The 16,516-nt window shown below is 44.8% G+C and overlaps 1 protein-coding gene across 1 annotated transcript; it reads left to right on the top strand.

Moving 5' to 3' along the window:
- Positions 1-1,352: 1,352 nt before the first annotated feature.
- LOC137913730 (AN1-type zinc finger protein 3-like) lies at positions 1,353-16,207 on the top strand. The gene is made up of 8 exons (XM_068757363.1): positions 1,353-1,482; positions 2,269-2,338; positions 9,038-9,078; positions 13,349-13,522; positions 15,040-15,042; positions 15,401-15,466; positions 15,553-15,723; positions 15,976-16,207. Exons 1-8 carry the CDS (start codon positions 1,353-1,355, stop codon positions 16,128-16,130), a joined length of 810 nt encoding a protein of 269 aa, XP_068613464.1. The 3' UTR covers positions 16,131-16,207.
- The last annotated feature ends 309 nt before the right edge of the window (positions 16,208-16,516 follow it).

Genomic DNA, 16,516 nt, shown 5'->3' with positions numbered 1-16,516 from the left:
CCCGCTCCACCTGAGAGTAGATTCAGTTCGGTGGACGAGGAGAGACAAGACAGGTGAGAAGATTTTCTCTGGTTATGGCAACCATCATCATCACCTTTGAGTGAGGTTTATCAGGTTCTTTCAGATGATAACAGGAATACTTTTCTATTTGTGTTTAGTTTGCAAACCGTCAAACACAAGATGCCAGAATGTTCAGGCATCACAAAGGCTTCCATCCACGAGGACCAAGTCACTAATGGTGAGAAACAGTCACTTCTACTCCTGAATGACAGCTGAGCATTTGGAGGATGGTGGGAGTTCTAATGACCTTTTTGTTTGCAGAGACCCAGGGAACATCCATGGAGGAGGATAAGAAGAAGAAGAAGAAGAAGAAGAAGAAGTGGAAGAAGATGTTCTCACATTTCTTCCGCAGAATGAAGAGCATATTAATACCCTGTGTGCCCATGGAGCAGCCTGTTTCTCCTCAGATGGACCCCAGTGACATCTCCCAACGAGAGCCCTGCAGTCCATCTCCTGTAAGGTTACCACCAGGTGTGACCCTGGTGCAGCCTGCTCCACCTGAGAGTCGTTTCAGTTCGGTGGACGAGGAGACATAAAACAAAGGCTTTGTGACCGGGATCCGGGAACGTGGTTCCTCCAGCTCGCTGAATGAAACCTGAGCATTTGGAGGACAGCTCAGGGGATTGTGGGTCACCGTCTGCCTGACTTGGACTCAGTTTACAGCTCCCGAGTCCAGAGGAGGGCCAGAGAGGGGGACCGGAGGGTGTGTTCCAACTATAGAGGGACCACACTCCTCAGCCTCCCCAGTAAGGTCTATTCAGGGGTACTGGAGAGGAGGATCTGCTGGATAGTCTAACCTCAGATCCATGAGGAGCAATGCGGTTTTTGTCCTGGCCGTGGAACTGTGGACCAGCTCTACACCCTCGGCGGGGTCCTTGAGGGTGCATCGGAGTTTGCCCAACCAGTCCACATGTGTTTTGTGGATTTGGAGAAGGCATTCGACCGTGTCCCTCGGGGAGTCCTGTGGGGGGTGCTCCGGGAGTATGGGGTGTCGGACCCCCTGATACGGGGTGTCCGCTCCGTATATGACCGGTGCCAGAGCTTGGTCCGCGTTGCCGGCAATAAGTCGGACCTATTTCCAGTGCGGGTTGGACTCCGTCAGGGCTGCCCCTCTGTTCGTAACTTTTATGGACAGAATTTCTAGGTGCAGCCAGGGCGTTGAGGGGGTTCGGTTTGGTGACCTCAGGATTGGATCGCTGCTTTTTGCAGACGACGTGATCCTGTTGGCTTCATCAGGCCGTGCCCTCCAGCTCTCACTGGATCGGTTCGCAGCCGCATGTGAAGCGGCCGGGATGAGAATCAGCACCTCCAAATCCGAGGCCATGGTTCTCAGCCGGAAAAGGGTGGAGTGTACCCTCCGGGTCGGGGAGGAGATCCTGCCCCAAGTGGAGGAGTTCAAGTACCTCGGGGTCTTGTTCACGAGTGAGGGAAGGATGGAGCGAGAGATCGACAGACGGATCGGTGCAGCGTCTGCAGTGATGCGGACTCTGCACAGATCCGTCATGGTGAAGAGAGAGCTGAGCCCAAAGGTGAAGCTCTCGATTTACCGGTCGATCTTCGTTCTCCTACCCTCACCTATGGTCACGAGCTTTGGATAGTGACCGAAAGAACAAGGTCGCAGGTACAAGCGGCTGAAATGAGCTTCCTCCGTAGGGGGGCGGGGCTCTACCTTAGAGATAGGGTGAGAAGCTCAGTTTTAAAAGCCTGGGTGACCATGGATCAGCCTGTTACCCCTCAGATGGACCCCAGTGACATCATCTCCCAACCAGATGTGAGGATAGTGTGTTTGTGAAGCAAGACACCCCCACACTCTTACATATCATTATTGTTATTGTATATTACTGAAGTATTGTTACTAACATTAAAGCCTTTTACTCTGGACTTACTATTGTTAGTCTTCATGGTATGGGTTTGGGGTAAAATGTTGTACTCGAGATATCGACATGCAGGCAATATACATTGACGGTGTATTACCGACATCCGCCACAGCAGGGAGTGTGCTGCGTGGTGAGCACGTCTGACAGCACTGATAGCAGCAACCTACGGGCACGCATAGAGATGCTAGAATGTGGCGCAGGAGGACACCGGCGCATGTAAATATGTTGTCTGTATGTATTTTACAATAAATTCATTCCAAAACACACTGAGTCATTCTTCAAGTGTGCAACACAGAGTCCAGGAGTCCATCTCCTGTAAGGTCAACACCAGGTGTGACCCTGGTGCAGCCCGCTCCACCTGAGAGTAGATTCAGTACGGTGGATGAGGAGAGACAAGACAGGTGAGAAGATTTGGAGGAAGACAATGAAAATGAAAGGAGTGACAGGAACCTGTGCACTGATGTGCTGAAGAGGATGTTGGTGATGGACCCTGTGATGAGGATTATACCGGAGATGGTCATCTCTACTTTCATTATGCCGACTGATAAACCCCACCAAAACTACTGCAGATCATCCAAATCAAAGACGCCAGAGTCTTCAGCAGAAGACCCTGAATGCATGACAAAGGCTTCCATCGACGAGGACCAAGGCACTAATGGTGAGAAACAGTCACTTCTACTCCTGAATGACAGCTGAGCATTTGGAGGATGGTGGGAGTTCTAATGACCTTTTCGTTTGCAGAGACCAAAAGGAAACCGGGAATAAATTTATTCCTGCTAGAAGCAGCTCAAGAGGATTCTCAGTCCGTTCTGGAATCATCAGGCAGCAGCAGTTCTGACTGGGGATGGGAGACCTGCTGTTTAAATTAGTTTTTATATATTTTTTTTACCTGTTGAAACAACACAAGATTAGAAAAAATAATAATTGATAGTCCCATTCTTTGTGGAATGTTTATTTCCATGGTTTCTCAAGAGTTTGTAAAAAATAAAAGACTTCTAGTCAAATCTGTCCCCTACCTTGTTAAAACTTTGTTAATAATTAGTGTGAGTAATCATTAAACATGATCAGTGTATTTACATATATGAATATCATTAATGATATTAATGATATACAAGTGGAGGAGTTCAAGTACCTCGGGGTCTTGTTCACGAGTGAGGGAAGGATGGAGCGGGAGATCGACAGACGGATCGGTGCAGCGGATCGGTGCACACAGAATGCACATGATTTGGTATTAAATTAGTTTTGACAACAACGATAGACCACTATGCGCCTATAGAGTCTGACCCCGGTAGCATCATCCAGTAAACTAGCTAGACATTTACGGTAATAAACATTTGATATATTGTATGTTTAACATTAGTAGCTAATTTTACAGAATGCACATGATTTGGTATTAAATTAGTTTTGACAACAACGATAGACCACTATGCGCCTATAGAGTCTGACCCCGGTAGCATCATCCAGTAAACTAGCTAGACATTTACGGTAATAAACATTTGATATATTGTATGTTTAACATTAGTAGCTAATTTTACAGAATGCACATGATTTGGTATTAAATTAGTTTTGACAACAACGATAGACCACTATGCGCCTATAGAGTCTGACCCCGGTAGCATCATCCAGTAAACTAGCTAGACATTTACGGTAATAAACATTTGATATATTGTATGTTTAACATTAGTAGCTAATTTTACAGAATGCACATGATTTGATATTAAATTAGTTTTGACAACAACGCTAGACCACTATGCGCCTATAGAGTCTGACCCCGGTAGCATCATCCAGTAAACTAGCTAGACATTTACGGTAATAAACATTTGATATATTGTATGTTTAACATTAGCAGCTAATTTTACAGAATGCACATGATTTGGTATTAAATTAGTTTTAACAACAACGCTAGACCACTATGCGCCTATAGAGTCTGACCCCGGTAGCATCATCCAGTAAACTAGCTAGACATTTACGGTAATAAACATTTGATATATTGTATGTTTAACATTAGCAGCTAATTTTACAGAATGCACATGATTTGGTATTAAATTAGTTTTAACAACAACGCTAGACCACTATGCGCCTATAGAGTCTGACCCCGGTAGCATCATCCAGTAAACTAGCTAGACATTTACGGTAATAAACATTTGATATATTGTATGTTTAACATTAGTAGCTAATTTTACAGAATGCACATGATTTGGTCTTAAATTAGTTTTGACAACAACGCTAGACCACTATGCGCCTATAGAGTCTGACCCCAGCAGCATCATCCAGTAAACTAGCGCGACATTTACGGTAATAAACATTTGATATATTGTATGTTTAACATTAGTAGCTAATTTTACAGAATGCACATGATTTGGTATTAAATTAGTTTTGACAACAACGCTAGACCACTATGCGCCTATAGAGTCTGACCCCGGTAGCATCATCCAGTAAACTAGCTAGACATTTACGGTAATAAACATTTGATATATTGTATGTTTAACATTAGTAGCTAATTTTACAGAATGCACATGATTTGGTATTAAATTAGTTTTGACAACAACGATAGACCACTATGCGCCTATAGAGTCTGACCCCGCTAGCATCATCCAGTAAACTAGCTAGACATTTGTCAGAGTTATTGTTTTATTTTCATTGTCTCATTGTAGAGTTTTTAAGATGGAGGAAGCCACGGGGGTTTCTCTAGGAAAAATTCCTTTTGTCTCTAGTTTCATCGAAGGGGGTAGGGATCTACGTAAATACCTGGGAAACACCTACGTTCACCGTGTTAATAAAAGGGCTGAGGGGTCTCTTGGTCGCAGCCGCTGGGCGAGCAAGGTCCTCCTTACCGGCAAAGTATCGAAGCTTGTCTGCCCGATTCATTTTGTGTGCGTTTAATTATTTCTTACACAGTGTGTCGGGGAAAAACCCCGACATAAGTTGGTCCTTCGAAGTGCCGGCGCTCAATATAACCGACGTCTTCGAGCCGCGGTGAGGAAGCTGAACGTGCACGCGCTCCGACGGAGCGAATCTAACGTCCAGTGGAGCAACTTCTTCACTGGCCAGCCTTCCTCTTCCGGTTCGCCGATGGGTGGTTTGACGAGGCCGAACAGCGATCCTGCGCACATTTTAAAGAAGGTAAGACAAACTTGTGTTAAAGTACTGCGGTTGCTTTAACCCGCGCTGGTCGCGCGAATTAGGTTACGCGCGTGCGGGTTCACGTGTATGAGATTTCGCCGTGCTGGGCGCGCATGAATGGTTGCGCGCGTGCGGGTTCACGCGTATGGGTTTCCCGAAGGAATCATTATGACAATGTTTACCTTAAAAATAAGTGAAGATCTTTAGAACTAGTCTGGCCAGAGGGAGATAACGGAAATGATTTTGTGAATCAGATGGTAAGATGTGAAACTCTTCATCACTAACATGCTGAACATCCTTCCTGACTCTCCTCTTCATCACTAACATGCTGAACATCCTTCCTGTCTCTACTCTTCATCACTCTAACATGCTGAACATCCTTCCTGTCTCTACTCTTCATCACTCTAACATGCTGAACATCCTTCCTGGCTCTACTCTTCATCACTCTAACATGCTGAACATCCTTCCTGTCTCTGCTCTTCATCACTAACATGCTGAACATCCTTCCTGTCTCTACTCTTCATCACTCTAACATGCTGAACATCCTTCCTGTCTCTACTCTTCATCACTCTAACATGCTGAACATCCTTCCTGTCTCTACTCTTCATCACTCTAACATGCTGAACATCCTTCCTGTCTCTACTCTTCATCACTAACATGCTGAACATCCTTCCTGTCTCTACTCTTCATCACTCTAACATGCTGAACATCCTTCCTGTCTCTACTCTTCATCACTCTAACATGCTGAACATCCTTCCTGTCTCTACTCTTCATCACTAACATGCTGAACATCCTTCCTGTCTCTACTCTTCATCACTAACATGCTGAACATCCTTCCTGTCTCTACTCTTCATCACTCTAACATGCTGAACATCCTTCCTGTCTCTACTCTTCATCACTCTAACATGCTGAACATCCTTCCTGTCTCTACTCTTCATCACTCTAACATGCTGAACATCCTTCCTGTCTCTACTCTTCATCACTCTAACATGCTGAACATCCTTCCTGTCTCTACTCTTCATCACTCTAACATGCTGAACATCCTTCCTGTCTCTACTCTTCATCACTAACATGCTGAACATCCTTCCTGTCTCTACTCTTCATCACTCTAACACGCTGAACATCCTTCCTGTCTCTACTCTTCATCACTAACATGCTGGACATCCTTCCTGTCTCTGCTCTTCATCACTCTAACATGCTGGACATCCTTCCTGTCTCTACTCTTCATCACTAACATGCTGAACATCCTTCCTGTCTCTACTCTTCATCACTCTAACATGCTGAACATCCTTCCTGTCTCTACTCTTCATCACTCTAACATGCTGAACATCCTTCCTGTCTCTATTCTTCATCACTCTAACATGCTGAACATCCTTCCTGTCTCTACTCTTCATCACTCTAACATGCTGGACATCCTTCCTGTCTCTACTCTTCATCACTCTAACATGCTGAACATCCTTCCTGTCTCTACTCTTCATCACTCTAACATGCTGAACATCCTTCCTGTCTCTACTCTTCATCACTCTAACATGCTGGACATCCTTCCTGTCTCTACTCTTCATCACTCTAACATGCTGGACATCCTTCCTGTCTCTACTCTTCATCACTCTAACATGCTGAACATCCTTCCTGTCTCTACTCTTCATCACTCTAACATGCTGAACATCCTTCCTGTCTCTACTCTTCATCACTCTAACATGCTGGACATCCTTCCTGTCTCTACTTTTCATCACTCTAACATGCTGAACATCCTTCCTGTCTCTACTCTTCATCACTCTAACATGCTGAACATCCTTCCTGTCTCTACTCTTCATCACTCTAACATGCTGGACATCCTTCCTGTCTCTACTTTTCATCACTCTAACATGCTGAACATCCTTCCTGTCTCTACTCTTCATCACTCTAACATGCTGAACATCCTTCCTGTCTCTATTCTTCATCACTCTAACATGCTGAACATCCTTCCTGTCTCTACTCTTCATCACTCTAACATGCTGGACATCCTTCCTGTCTCTACTCTTCATCACTCTAACATGCTGAACATCCTTCCTGTCTCTACTCTTCATCACTCTAACATGCTGAACATCCTTCCTGTCTCTACTCTTCATCACTCTAACATGCTGGACATCCTTCCTGTCTCTACTCTTCATCACTCTAACATGCTGGACATCCTTCCTGTCTCTACTCTTCATCACTCTAACATGCTGAACATCCTTCCTGTCTCTACTCTTCATCACTCTAACATGCTGAACATCCTTCCTGTCTCTACTCTTCATCACTCTAACATGCTGGACATCCTTCCTGTCTCTACTTTTCATCACTCTAACATGCTGAACATCCTTCCTGTCTCTACTCTTCATCACTCTAACATGCTGAACATCCTTCCTGTCTCTACTCTTCATCACTCTAACATGCTGGACATCCTTCCTGTCTCTACTTTTCATCACTCTAACATGCTGAACATCCTTCCTGTCTCTACTCTTCATCACTCTAACATGCTGAACATCCTTCCTGTCTCTACTCTTCATCACTCTAACATGCTGAACATCCTTCCTGTCTCTACTCTTCATCACTCTAACATGCTGAACATCCTTCCTGTCTCTACTCTTCATCACTCTAACATGCTGAACATCCTTCCTGTCTCTGTCTCTCTGTCTGGTTAGCCTGTACTGATCATTCTCTCCCTCTTCACGATCTTGTTGATTATTGCCCAAGATAAAAAAAAAATATCTTCAAGAAACGTTTGCTTCAAGGAATTTAAATGAAATTAAGTTTTCGGAGTTTGTATTCTAAATTTTTACGCCAATAGTTTCACTTTTACAGCAAATGAATATCAGCTTCAAATATTGGTGATTGGCCTCCTTGACTGCTGTCGGTATGGACACCAGTTCTTTCACGGGCGTGATCATTGTTAGACATGGTGATTCTTTATCACAAGAAAGGATGTCAGATCTCAACCTTTAATGGTGAGACTTCCAAAACGCTCACTGGACATTGTGTTTAAATGCGGATTGTGGATTGGGTTGGAGCGCTAGCATTGCTTTAGGAGCATAATGGTCTGTTCAAGCTTGTCCTGCAGGATTGGACGCGTTGCTCCTGTATGACCAGACGATACCCTACGGTTGGCCAGTCTCTGTAGGGTATCACTGTTCTCATGGAGCATGTCTGGTGATGTCCCTGTGCCCTCTGGTCGCTGTCAGATTGAGCCAGAAAGTTGAAAAGATTGTGTTCTTGTTGAAAACCCATTTAACAGGGTGGTTTTCTGTATCGTTATGACACAATCCTGAGTATCTCCAATGTACGGTGGCCATTTTAGGACATTTCACATTCTGCTTGTCTGTGATGGTCATCATACAGTTGGGGTTAGAATAATGTATCATTTCCAAAGTCAAATTAACAGGTACACATGTGCCTTGTCTGTTCAGGTCTTGTCCTTGAATAGTTAATGATCAAAAAAATGGACTTGAGATTATAGTAGCTCTGCTTGCATATAACCTGGCAGTGCTGAATCAATTCTGAAGCCGACAGGAAAATAACCATACAGCCGTATTACCCTCTGTGAGCTACTCTTAAGTGTCCCTATAACACTCATTTGCTTCTCCATACTACAAATTCCTGTCAGCCCTCCTTGAAATTATTGACACAAAGGCCCAGTTACAGGATCAGCAAACACAAAGAGCTTCACCGTTGTGAAAGATTTTACTGTCCAATCCGAGCCAGGGGGGAGATAAAGGTCGTGCTAGTGTTACAGAAGCAGCCATGTTGTGTCCAGCCAGTCTGCAACAAACGGATGCTGGAATTGTTTGGTGGTGAAATAAGAGGCTTCTTCTCCACTGGATATTGTGTGCAGTTTCATAAGCAAATATTTGACATTAAATTGTATCAAAAGCTTTACATTTGCTTAGCAGTCTTAATAAGTTAAGGAAAAACCTGGATGTGTGAGATGTATGACATTGGTTTTCTTTATATCCCATCAGGTCCAGTAAAACCATGAATCTCTGCTCCAAATGTTTTGCGGGTAAGTCTCTGTCTCATCCACCAGCCTGTCCAAATGTGACAGGTTTACAGCATCCCGGTCCTCTGTCAGGTTCAGATGGACTTCTGGACTTCTTTAAATGATCATAATTGATCATTGAAAATAAATCTTATTTCAGTTATGTTTTGTCACATCATTAATGCCAAATATTTCCCGGTTCTCTTAAAGTGATCCCTGACTGTTTCGACAAATCAGTTCAAAAGTACAAGAATTTACCTTTTACTATGTAAATACATAGACAAAAATATGTAATAATTTCTTATAAGATATAAAATCCATTCTGTTTGGGGGTCGCCAATGTTGTTTTCTTTGCTAGGCATTCTGGGTGTGATGTCAAATAGTTGCAGCACCCAGCTCACTGCTATTGATTAGCATGGCAGTGATCTGTTAGCAGCGATCAGCTCCTCCGTTCAGCCTTCAGAGTCTGAACCACAGCGTCAGCAAAGACATGAGGACAGTGAGGAAGAAGCCAGAGATCAAAATGGAGATGAAAATCGACGGGAGAACTCTAGATTTTACATAGTTCTTGTAATTTTATATCTCACTATTTCAACAAGCCAGATATCGCTTTGGGCTTCGTCTTGGAAATTTTGAAAACATTTTATAGTTACATTTCGCTGATCACTTAATAATGAAAACAATTGTTATCCTTAAAACCTTAACTTGGCAAATAACATTAAAAGCATGGGAGAATATTGGCAGCTAGTTGGTGGATTTGGTTGACAAGTTTCTGTCTTGTTCACAGCCAGGCGATCAGTTGGTATTGATGGTGTTGAATTGCTTCGATGTGTTCACCCCGTGGAACAGCAGTGCTTGAGGTGTGGTTGACACGCATTCACTGCCTTGAGTGGTTGACCAGTAAAATCTGCATGTATTTGTTAATGGAAAGGCCTGCATTTTTGTATGCTTATGACATAGTACAGTACATCTCTGATGTCACTGATCACACATAAATAGGAAACAGTTCCACCTGTTTCATTTGAAGCTTCTGTTTGGCATCTAGAGCTACTCTCACAGAGACTGCTAGGTGTGCCAACTGATTCCAGTCATGAATGCTAACAATGTGAAAAGGTAATGCTAGGAACGTTGCAGAAAACTCAAATTTCATAATTATATTTTCACCATTGAGCAGAAAATAGTGAGTTCGACCAGGCATGGACAAACTATGGCCCAGGGGCCATATGTGGCCCATTAAGTTTTTTAATCCGGCCTGGCGAATTTGAAGAAATTATATTGATAAACCTTGTTAATGTTTTATTTTCCCTGCATTTCTCACGTTTTCCTACTAGATGGTGCACTGTATATACATTGACCTTTATTGAGGTGTGGCATATTACACCGCACTTGTGCTTTACTCTTTGACCCCGCTGCCCTTCTGTAAAGATGAGCGGACCTAAGAAAAGGAAAGTGGACAGAGAATGTTGTGTTTAATAAGTGGACACCTGATCGAGATAAATCCCTATCATGTTATTAATCACCAAACACACCGGTAATGAAATCAGGCTTGACACCAGTTACTTTTCTCTAGCGGCCACACGGACCGTCTTGGCCCTCTGCCATCGTATTCTCCCCCCGACTTCCTGTTTCGAGGCCTTTATTTACAAAGTTTAAGCTTCGCCCCTTGACTAGTGACATCATAATAACATCGCTGTCCACCAGATGGGGCTGTTCCTTCCAATAACAGTTAAGAGCGGATGGAAATATTAAATTATTCTATCAACACCTAAATATTTTTTTCACAGATCAACTGCTGTCCACCTGATATGCCCATAGGCTATTAAAGAATACAATGGCTACAATAGGCCCAAAGCATGCTAACAATGCTAGCGAGCAGTCAACGAAAAAAGAGCGGGAGGCTACTGCTCAGAGGTTGGCAGTTGACATCAACAAAGCCAGCCACAGATCCAGGTTAACATACCAACACCTCAGATCCATCCTGAGTATCTCCACAACCAAACTCACTCCAGACTTTGATGCGCTGGCTAAAAAGCGAGACCAACAAAACTATTCCGACTAAAACTGAAAAAATGCATTTCAAAAATAATTAGTTCAATAAGCCGTACATCTTGCTTATAATTTCTGTTAAGTGGTGCACATAAATGGTGCACAGGTGCACATACCTTCTCAAAAATAAAAAATGCACACCAGATCAAATATAACGTGCTCTGTTCCGCTCTGCATTATTTTTGGGGGTTCATGCACTGGTGGCAGACTATGCAGTGTTGATGCTCCAATCACAATTTTGTTGCTGTTCTGAGACGATGACAATAAATCTTGAATCTTGAATCACCGCTTACGAAACGAACCAGGGTTCAATTGAAAACAAGCTGATCAATCAGAGATTGCAGACCCTCGCCTCCAAGTGCCCTATCTCGCAATGTTAAAGAATCCTTTGTCTGTTTGTCTGTCCGAGCGCATAACTCAAAAACTAGTAACTCAATCGACTTGAATTTTTTACACAAGCAAGGTTCTGTCCGTGGCTCGGTCCTCCCCGAGAATGGCGTTGATCCGGATCTGGATCCAGATTCTAGAATTATTTTGACATCTGGAATTGTGCCTGTGCTGTAAACTGCCACTTTAAGAGGGAGGGACACGAATGGCATGATGGGAAAAAGAGTCCAGAAGGTGTCTTGTAGTACGTTCCGGAGCAGCAAGCTAGAGCAGGTTTGGCCCCTCTGATCCGGAAGCCCTGTTTACTGTCTCACACGATCCAATAGTCTTTTGGAGGCGGGGTCTGCAGTCTCTGTCTTTCTAGTTATAATATGGTTTATGCTTGGCTGTGCATTTTTTCCCAGGGTTGTCAGGTCTGGATCAGTCTCAACTGAAGGCCCATTGGTAAAGATGCACAGTACTGTCATTTTAAAGGCAGAGTATTCTAAAAGAATCTGGCACACAAGCAGCTGTGGACTGACACCAGTAATGATGTCAATGACGTACTGGAAGGTACTTGAATGTAATTACCACTTTTAGTCTCGCTATGTCACATAAATGACCAGCTCTGATTGGGGAGCACGGTGGCGGAGTGGTTCGTGCTGTCACCTCACAACAAGAAGGTACCAGGTTTGAATCATGTCCGTGCTGAGTTTGTATGTTCATGGGTTTCCTCCGAGTTCTCCCGTTTCCTCCCACCACCAAAAACATGCGTTTTATGTAAATTGCCCATAGTGTATCAGTGTGTGTGTGGGTGGTAGTCTGTCTGAGCGTGGCCCCACGTTGCGCTGGCGACACATTCAGGGTGTACCCAGCCTACTCCCGTGACCCGCAAAGCAGAAGAAAACGAGTGAATGCCAGAAACATGCAATACTGTAAAACTATAAAGTCCTAAGTTTGAAATGACAGTAGCATTGATTTGGAGGCATACTGCCCAGCCATGGTAGAGACCTAGAGATTAGAGGCATGCATTCCAACAATTAATACTGTTTAATATAAACATGAAATGTTTCCAACTATTCTAGCAGGATGGGTTGAGGGAGCACTGCAGCCCTGTCGGTGAGTATGGCAGAAAGGCCTGGCCTCAGTTCAGCCTCACAGACGGCGCGAATGCTCGGAATAGACTCGATGCACACGAGTATAGAGGCTGAGCGCAAGTGGGTTAGTCTGCATGTGGAGGAAAAGCTCAAATCTGGGTTGCCCTCCCTTGCGTCCCCTGGAGGGTATAAAACAGTGGATCAATACCAACCAGTGTCCTACAGAGAGGTTCCAAGTGCAGCACAATAGTCTGAGGCGATCGGGTCTTTTACCAAATCATTTTTCAGCTGGCAAAGTTGAGGGAATATTTAAAAATTAATCACTTGGGTGCATTTATTGTTTGAAAATCTTGACGGAGGTGAAATCAAGTCATGACAATTTAAAGGTACCCAAGCAGACAAAAAAAGAGTCCAAATGCAAAGATGTGTATATATGTATTTCTTTTTGGCACAACTATGAGGGTAAGTTGCAACCAGGACGTTTAGGCCATATGGAGTGACTTGAATGATTGATCTGAACGGTTTCATTTGATGAATCGGATCATTACTTAAGCTCTTATTCAAAATTTGCCTAATGCATGTGTGCAAGTTAAGTTGGTTCCATACTAAGTGTTCCATGTGTTTGTATTGAGTACCTATATCATGTGATTGGGTTCATGGACACCTCTGCTCTACACAGAACGTTTGTTTTGAGTTTCTGTGTTTGTTCTCTTCGTGTATCTCTCCATTTCCTGTCCTGAACACGCATTTCTTCCTACTTCATTATTTTCTGTCATTGACCACAGACATCCAGAAGAAGCAGCCAGGGGAGGACTGCACCTCCACGCCAATCCAGATCACTGGGAGTAGCCAATCGCCAGTTTTCAGTAGCGAGACGAGCAGTAGCCTAGCGCCACCCTCGAGCTCCGAGCAGCCGTTAACCGAAGAGCCTTCGCCCATCTTTCCCAACACAAGGGAAGGTAAGGTTGTCCAACCGGCGACCTCCACGTCAAGAAAAAAGAAACATGTTGAAGATTGGAAGGATGTTCTTTGTCTTTAAATGTAGTGGTGAAGTACAGAGGGGGATAGAGAGCCAGGTGCCAAAGTACCGACAGCACAGTCTCTAAAACGTTCAACAATGCCATCAAGGAACCATGGGTGCATTGCAGAATTCAGGAAGTAATTTCATACTGCAATACTCCGATGGTTGGTGAGCAGCCACAACAAATAGAATCACCATACACAAGGTACACATGGTTCAACTGGCACTCAATGCCCGAGTGAAATCAGCTGCTGGTTCAGACTGGAAAGCCCGGTTTGTTGCTAGAGCAGGGGTGGGCAAACTTTTTGACGTGCGGGCCACATTGGGTTTGAAATTTTGACAGAGGGGCCGGGCCAGGAGCATTTGGATGAGTGTTTAGATATACTAAAGCGCTGCGTGTCGTGTGCAAACCTCATAGCACAGTAAACACACACAGATAAATGTACAACCCGATTTACTAACAGTGTGTACGAAGAACTGCGTCTTTCAAATGTGCAAAATAGCCCTAATCCAGGTAGTACGTTTGTCTCAATGAATATGCAAGATGCAGCATTTACACATATTTTGGCACAACGGTGTGAGGAGAAATGTAAATAGATTAAAATAGCAATGACATTGTGATCTGTCAAACCTGGTGATTGCATCTGTTTTTAATAAATTTTACTTGAACACGTAAATAAAGCAACATTTATTGAAAAAAGATGATCACTTTCAACATTCAAAACATATCAAAACACGAAATACTAAATCTCAATCATTTCTGCTGCACTCATTGTTGTTCCGCTGCTGTGCATAAATGCGCACTTCATTAGAAGAACGGGATTTATTGATCATGACGCTGGACGTCTGCTCACACACGTAGGTCGAGCCAAACAACAGCAGCATATTCTGTGCCGTCCTCCGGAGGTTTGGAAACGTTGCTTCGTTAAGTGAGACATAAAAGTCATTCAGGTTAAGAGACTTGAACTTATCCTGCAGATCCTGCGGTGCGGTTTCAAGGTCTTGTGACGGGACGGGACACCAGCTGAAGTGATGCGTCAATTTTCTTTAAATCAGAGAAGCGACGGCAGAACTCTGTGCAGGAGCCACCCGCAACGGCTTCTTGGCATATCAGACATGCAGCCGTAGATCGGATTTCGGTGAAAAGAAATCTTGTTGTGCGCTCTTTATTAAACACTCGGCCCTCACCGTCTACTTTGCTTTTCTTCGGTCCGCTCATTTCTACAGACGGGGTCAGAGAGTAATGGGGAAAAAGAAACTAATGCAGAGTAATTCGCTACACTCCACCGCGGTTGTCAGTGCGCCATCTGCTGGTGAAACACGGGTATTGCAGGGACAAAATGAAAGTTATGATTTTGAATTTTTTGGTAATTGGACAAGTTCGGCGGGCCGTATTGAAAAGCATAACGGGCCGTATACGGCCCGCGGGCCGTGGTTTGCCCATGTCTGTGCTAGAGTGTGGGCTCGTAGTCTGTTTGACTTCTACAACTGTTGCTTTATACAAGCAGCTGCCAGGCTTCTCTACATGGGCAGGGGAAGTCAGTCATCGAACAAGCATCTAGAGAGTTATCTCATGATGCTTTCAGTCTAATGGCGTCCTCACTGGTGGATTGCAATGATTGTTTGGCTCCTGAGTCATTGTTTCTACAGCGAAAAAGGACAAGCCTCAAGTTCCATTCAGTAAAAGTCTAAGACTCCTGATGTATGTGAAGTCACCCATTTTGGCTGAGCGGTTTAACTTGGAAGTTGTCTTCCATGTTCATTGAGACTCATCTTTACAAATCCTGTCTTGCATCTCTTTATTCTCCACCTGCAGGCGTGTCGTCCACAGAAACGGCCCAAGGCACACTCTGCACCCCCACAAAACGCCCCCGAGAATCGGGTACGCTCGTTCTCCTGTTCCGGCCCGTAGCTCTATATCCTGCCCCACTTGAAGCGCTAACTTTCAACCCTGCTGATTATTTTCAGCATCGGGCTCTGAGAGCGAGGAAACGCCAGAGAAACGGCCACGAACGGACGACAAGGAGGGCGGCGGCGAGGAGGCCCGCGGGCTGCCGAAGCAGAAGAACCGCCGGCGCTGCTACCGCTGCCAAACCAAGTTAGAGCTGGTGCAGCAGGAACTGGGCTCCTGCCGCTGTGGTGAGGCTTTGTCATCGTCAAATACGGCACTGACCTCCATCTTCACGAGACCGCTGCAGTTCTTTTCTTCAGCATAATTCACTTTTGGCTTCGTTCATTGCTTAATCTTCAACTTGAATATGAAACGTATCGCAAAAGGTTCTGCGAGACCGGTAAGAAAATGTTTTCCATGCTGTGTTTGGCCAGGTGATGGCCAAACGGTTTCTCTGTAGGAAGTGGGAATCCATCAAACCATTTTCTGTTTCCACCCAGGCTACGTGTTCTGCATGCTTCACCGTCTGCCCGAGCAGCACGACTGTCTGTTCGACCATCTGGGCCGTGGTCGCGAGGAGGCCATCCTCAAGATGGTGAAGCTGGACCGCAAGGTGGGCCGCTCGTGCCAGCGCATCGGAGAGGAGTGCTCCTGATTGGCCAGCCATCCTGATAGAGATGAGGCACTTACAAAGAGGAAGAGGTTGTGGAAGGAGAGCTCGAGGAATGACAAATGGGGTGATGGGGGGGGGGGGGGGTGGAAGTAGAGGAAGAGGAGAGGAAGCCTGATCGTAACATCCTTCATCTGACCTGACAATTCTGGACCTGAGCTCGACGTCGCCCTGATAATGTCCTGTTCGGACTCGCTTCTGCTCGAGGCTGATCGGGGGCCCAGAGAGGGGCCGCTAGTTGTTGTGCGGGGGCCGCGTTCAGTATCAGCATGTTCACACACACAGCCTTAACCCAACCTCCAGTCGTCAGAGGGACACCACGAAGATGAACCCAGCTAATCGTACGTCACGCACAGCTCTGCTGTTCCTCG

The sequence above is a fragment of the Brachionichthys hirsutus genome, unplaced genomic scaffold (assembly GCF_040956055.1).
Source record: "Brachionichthys hirsutus isolate HB-005 unplaced genomic scaffold, CSIRO-AGI_Bhir_v1 contig_389, whole genome shotgun sequence".
NCBI classification, from domain to species: Eukaryota; Metazoa; Chordata; class Actinopteri; order Lophiiformes; family Brachionichthyidae; genus Brachionichthys; species Brachionichthys hirsutus.
The sequence above is the reverse complement of the archived record's forward strand: the minus strand, read 5'-3'. Positions and strand labels throughout refer to the sequence as shown.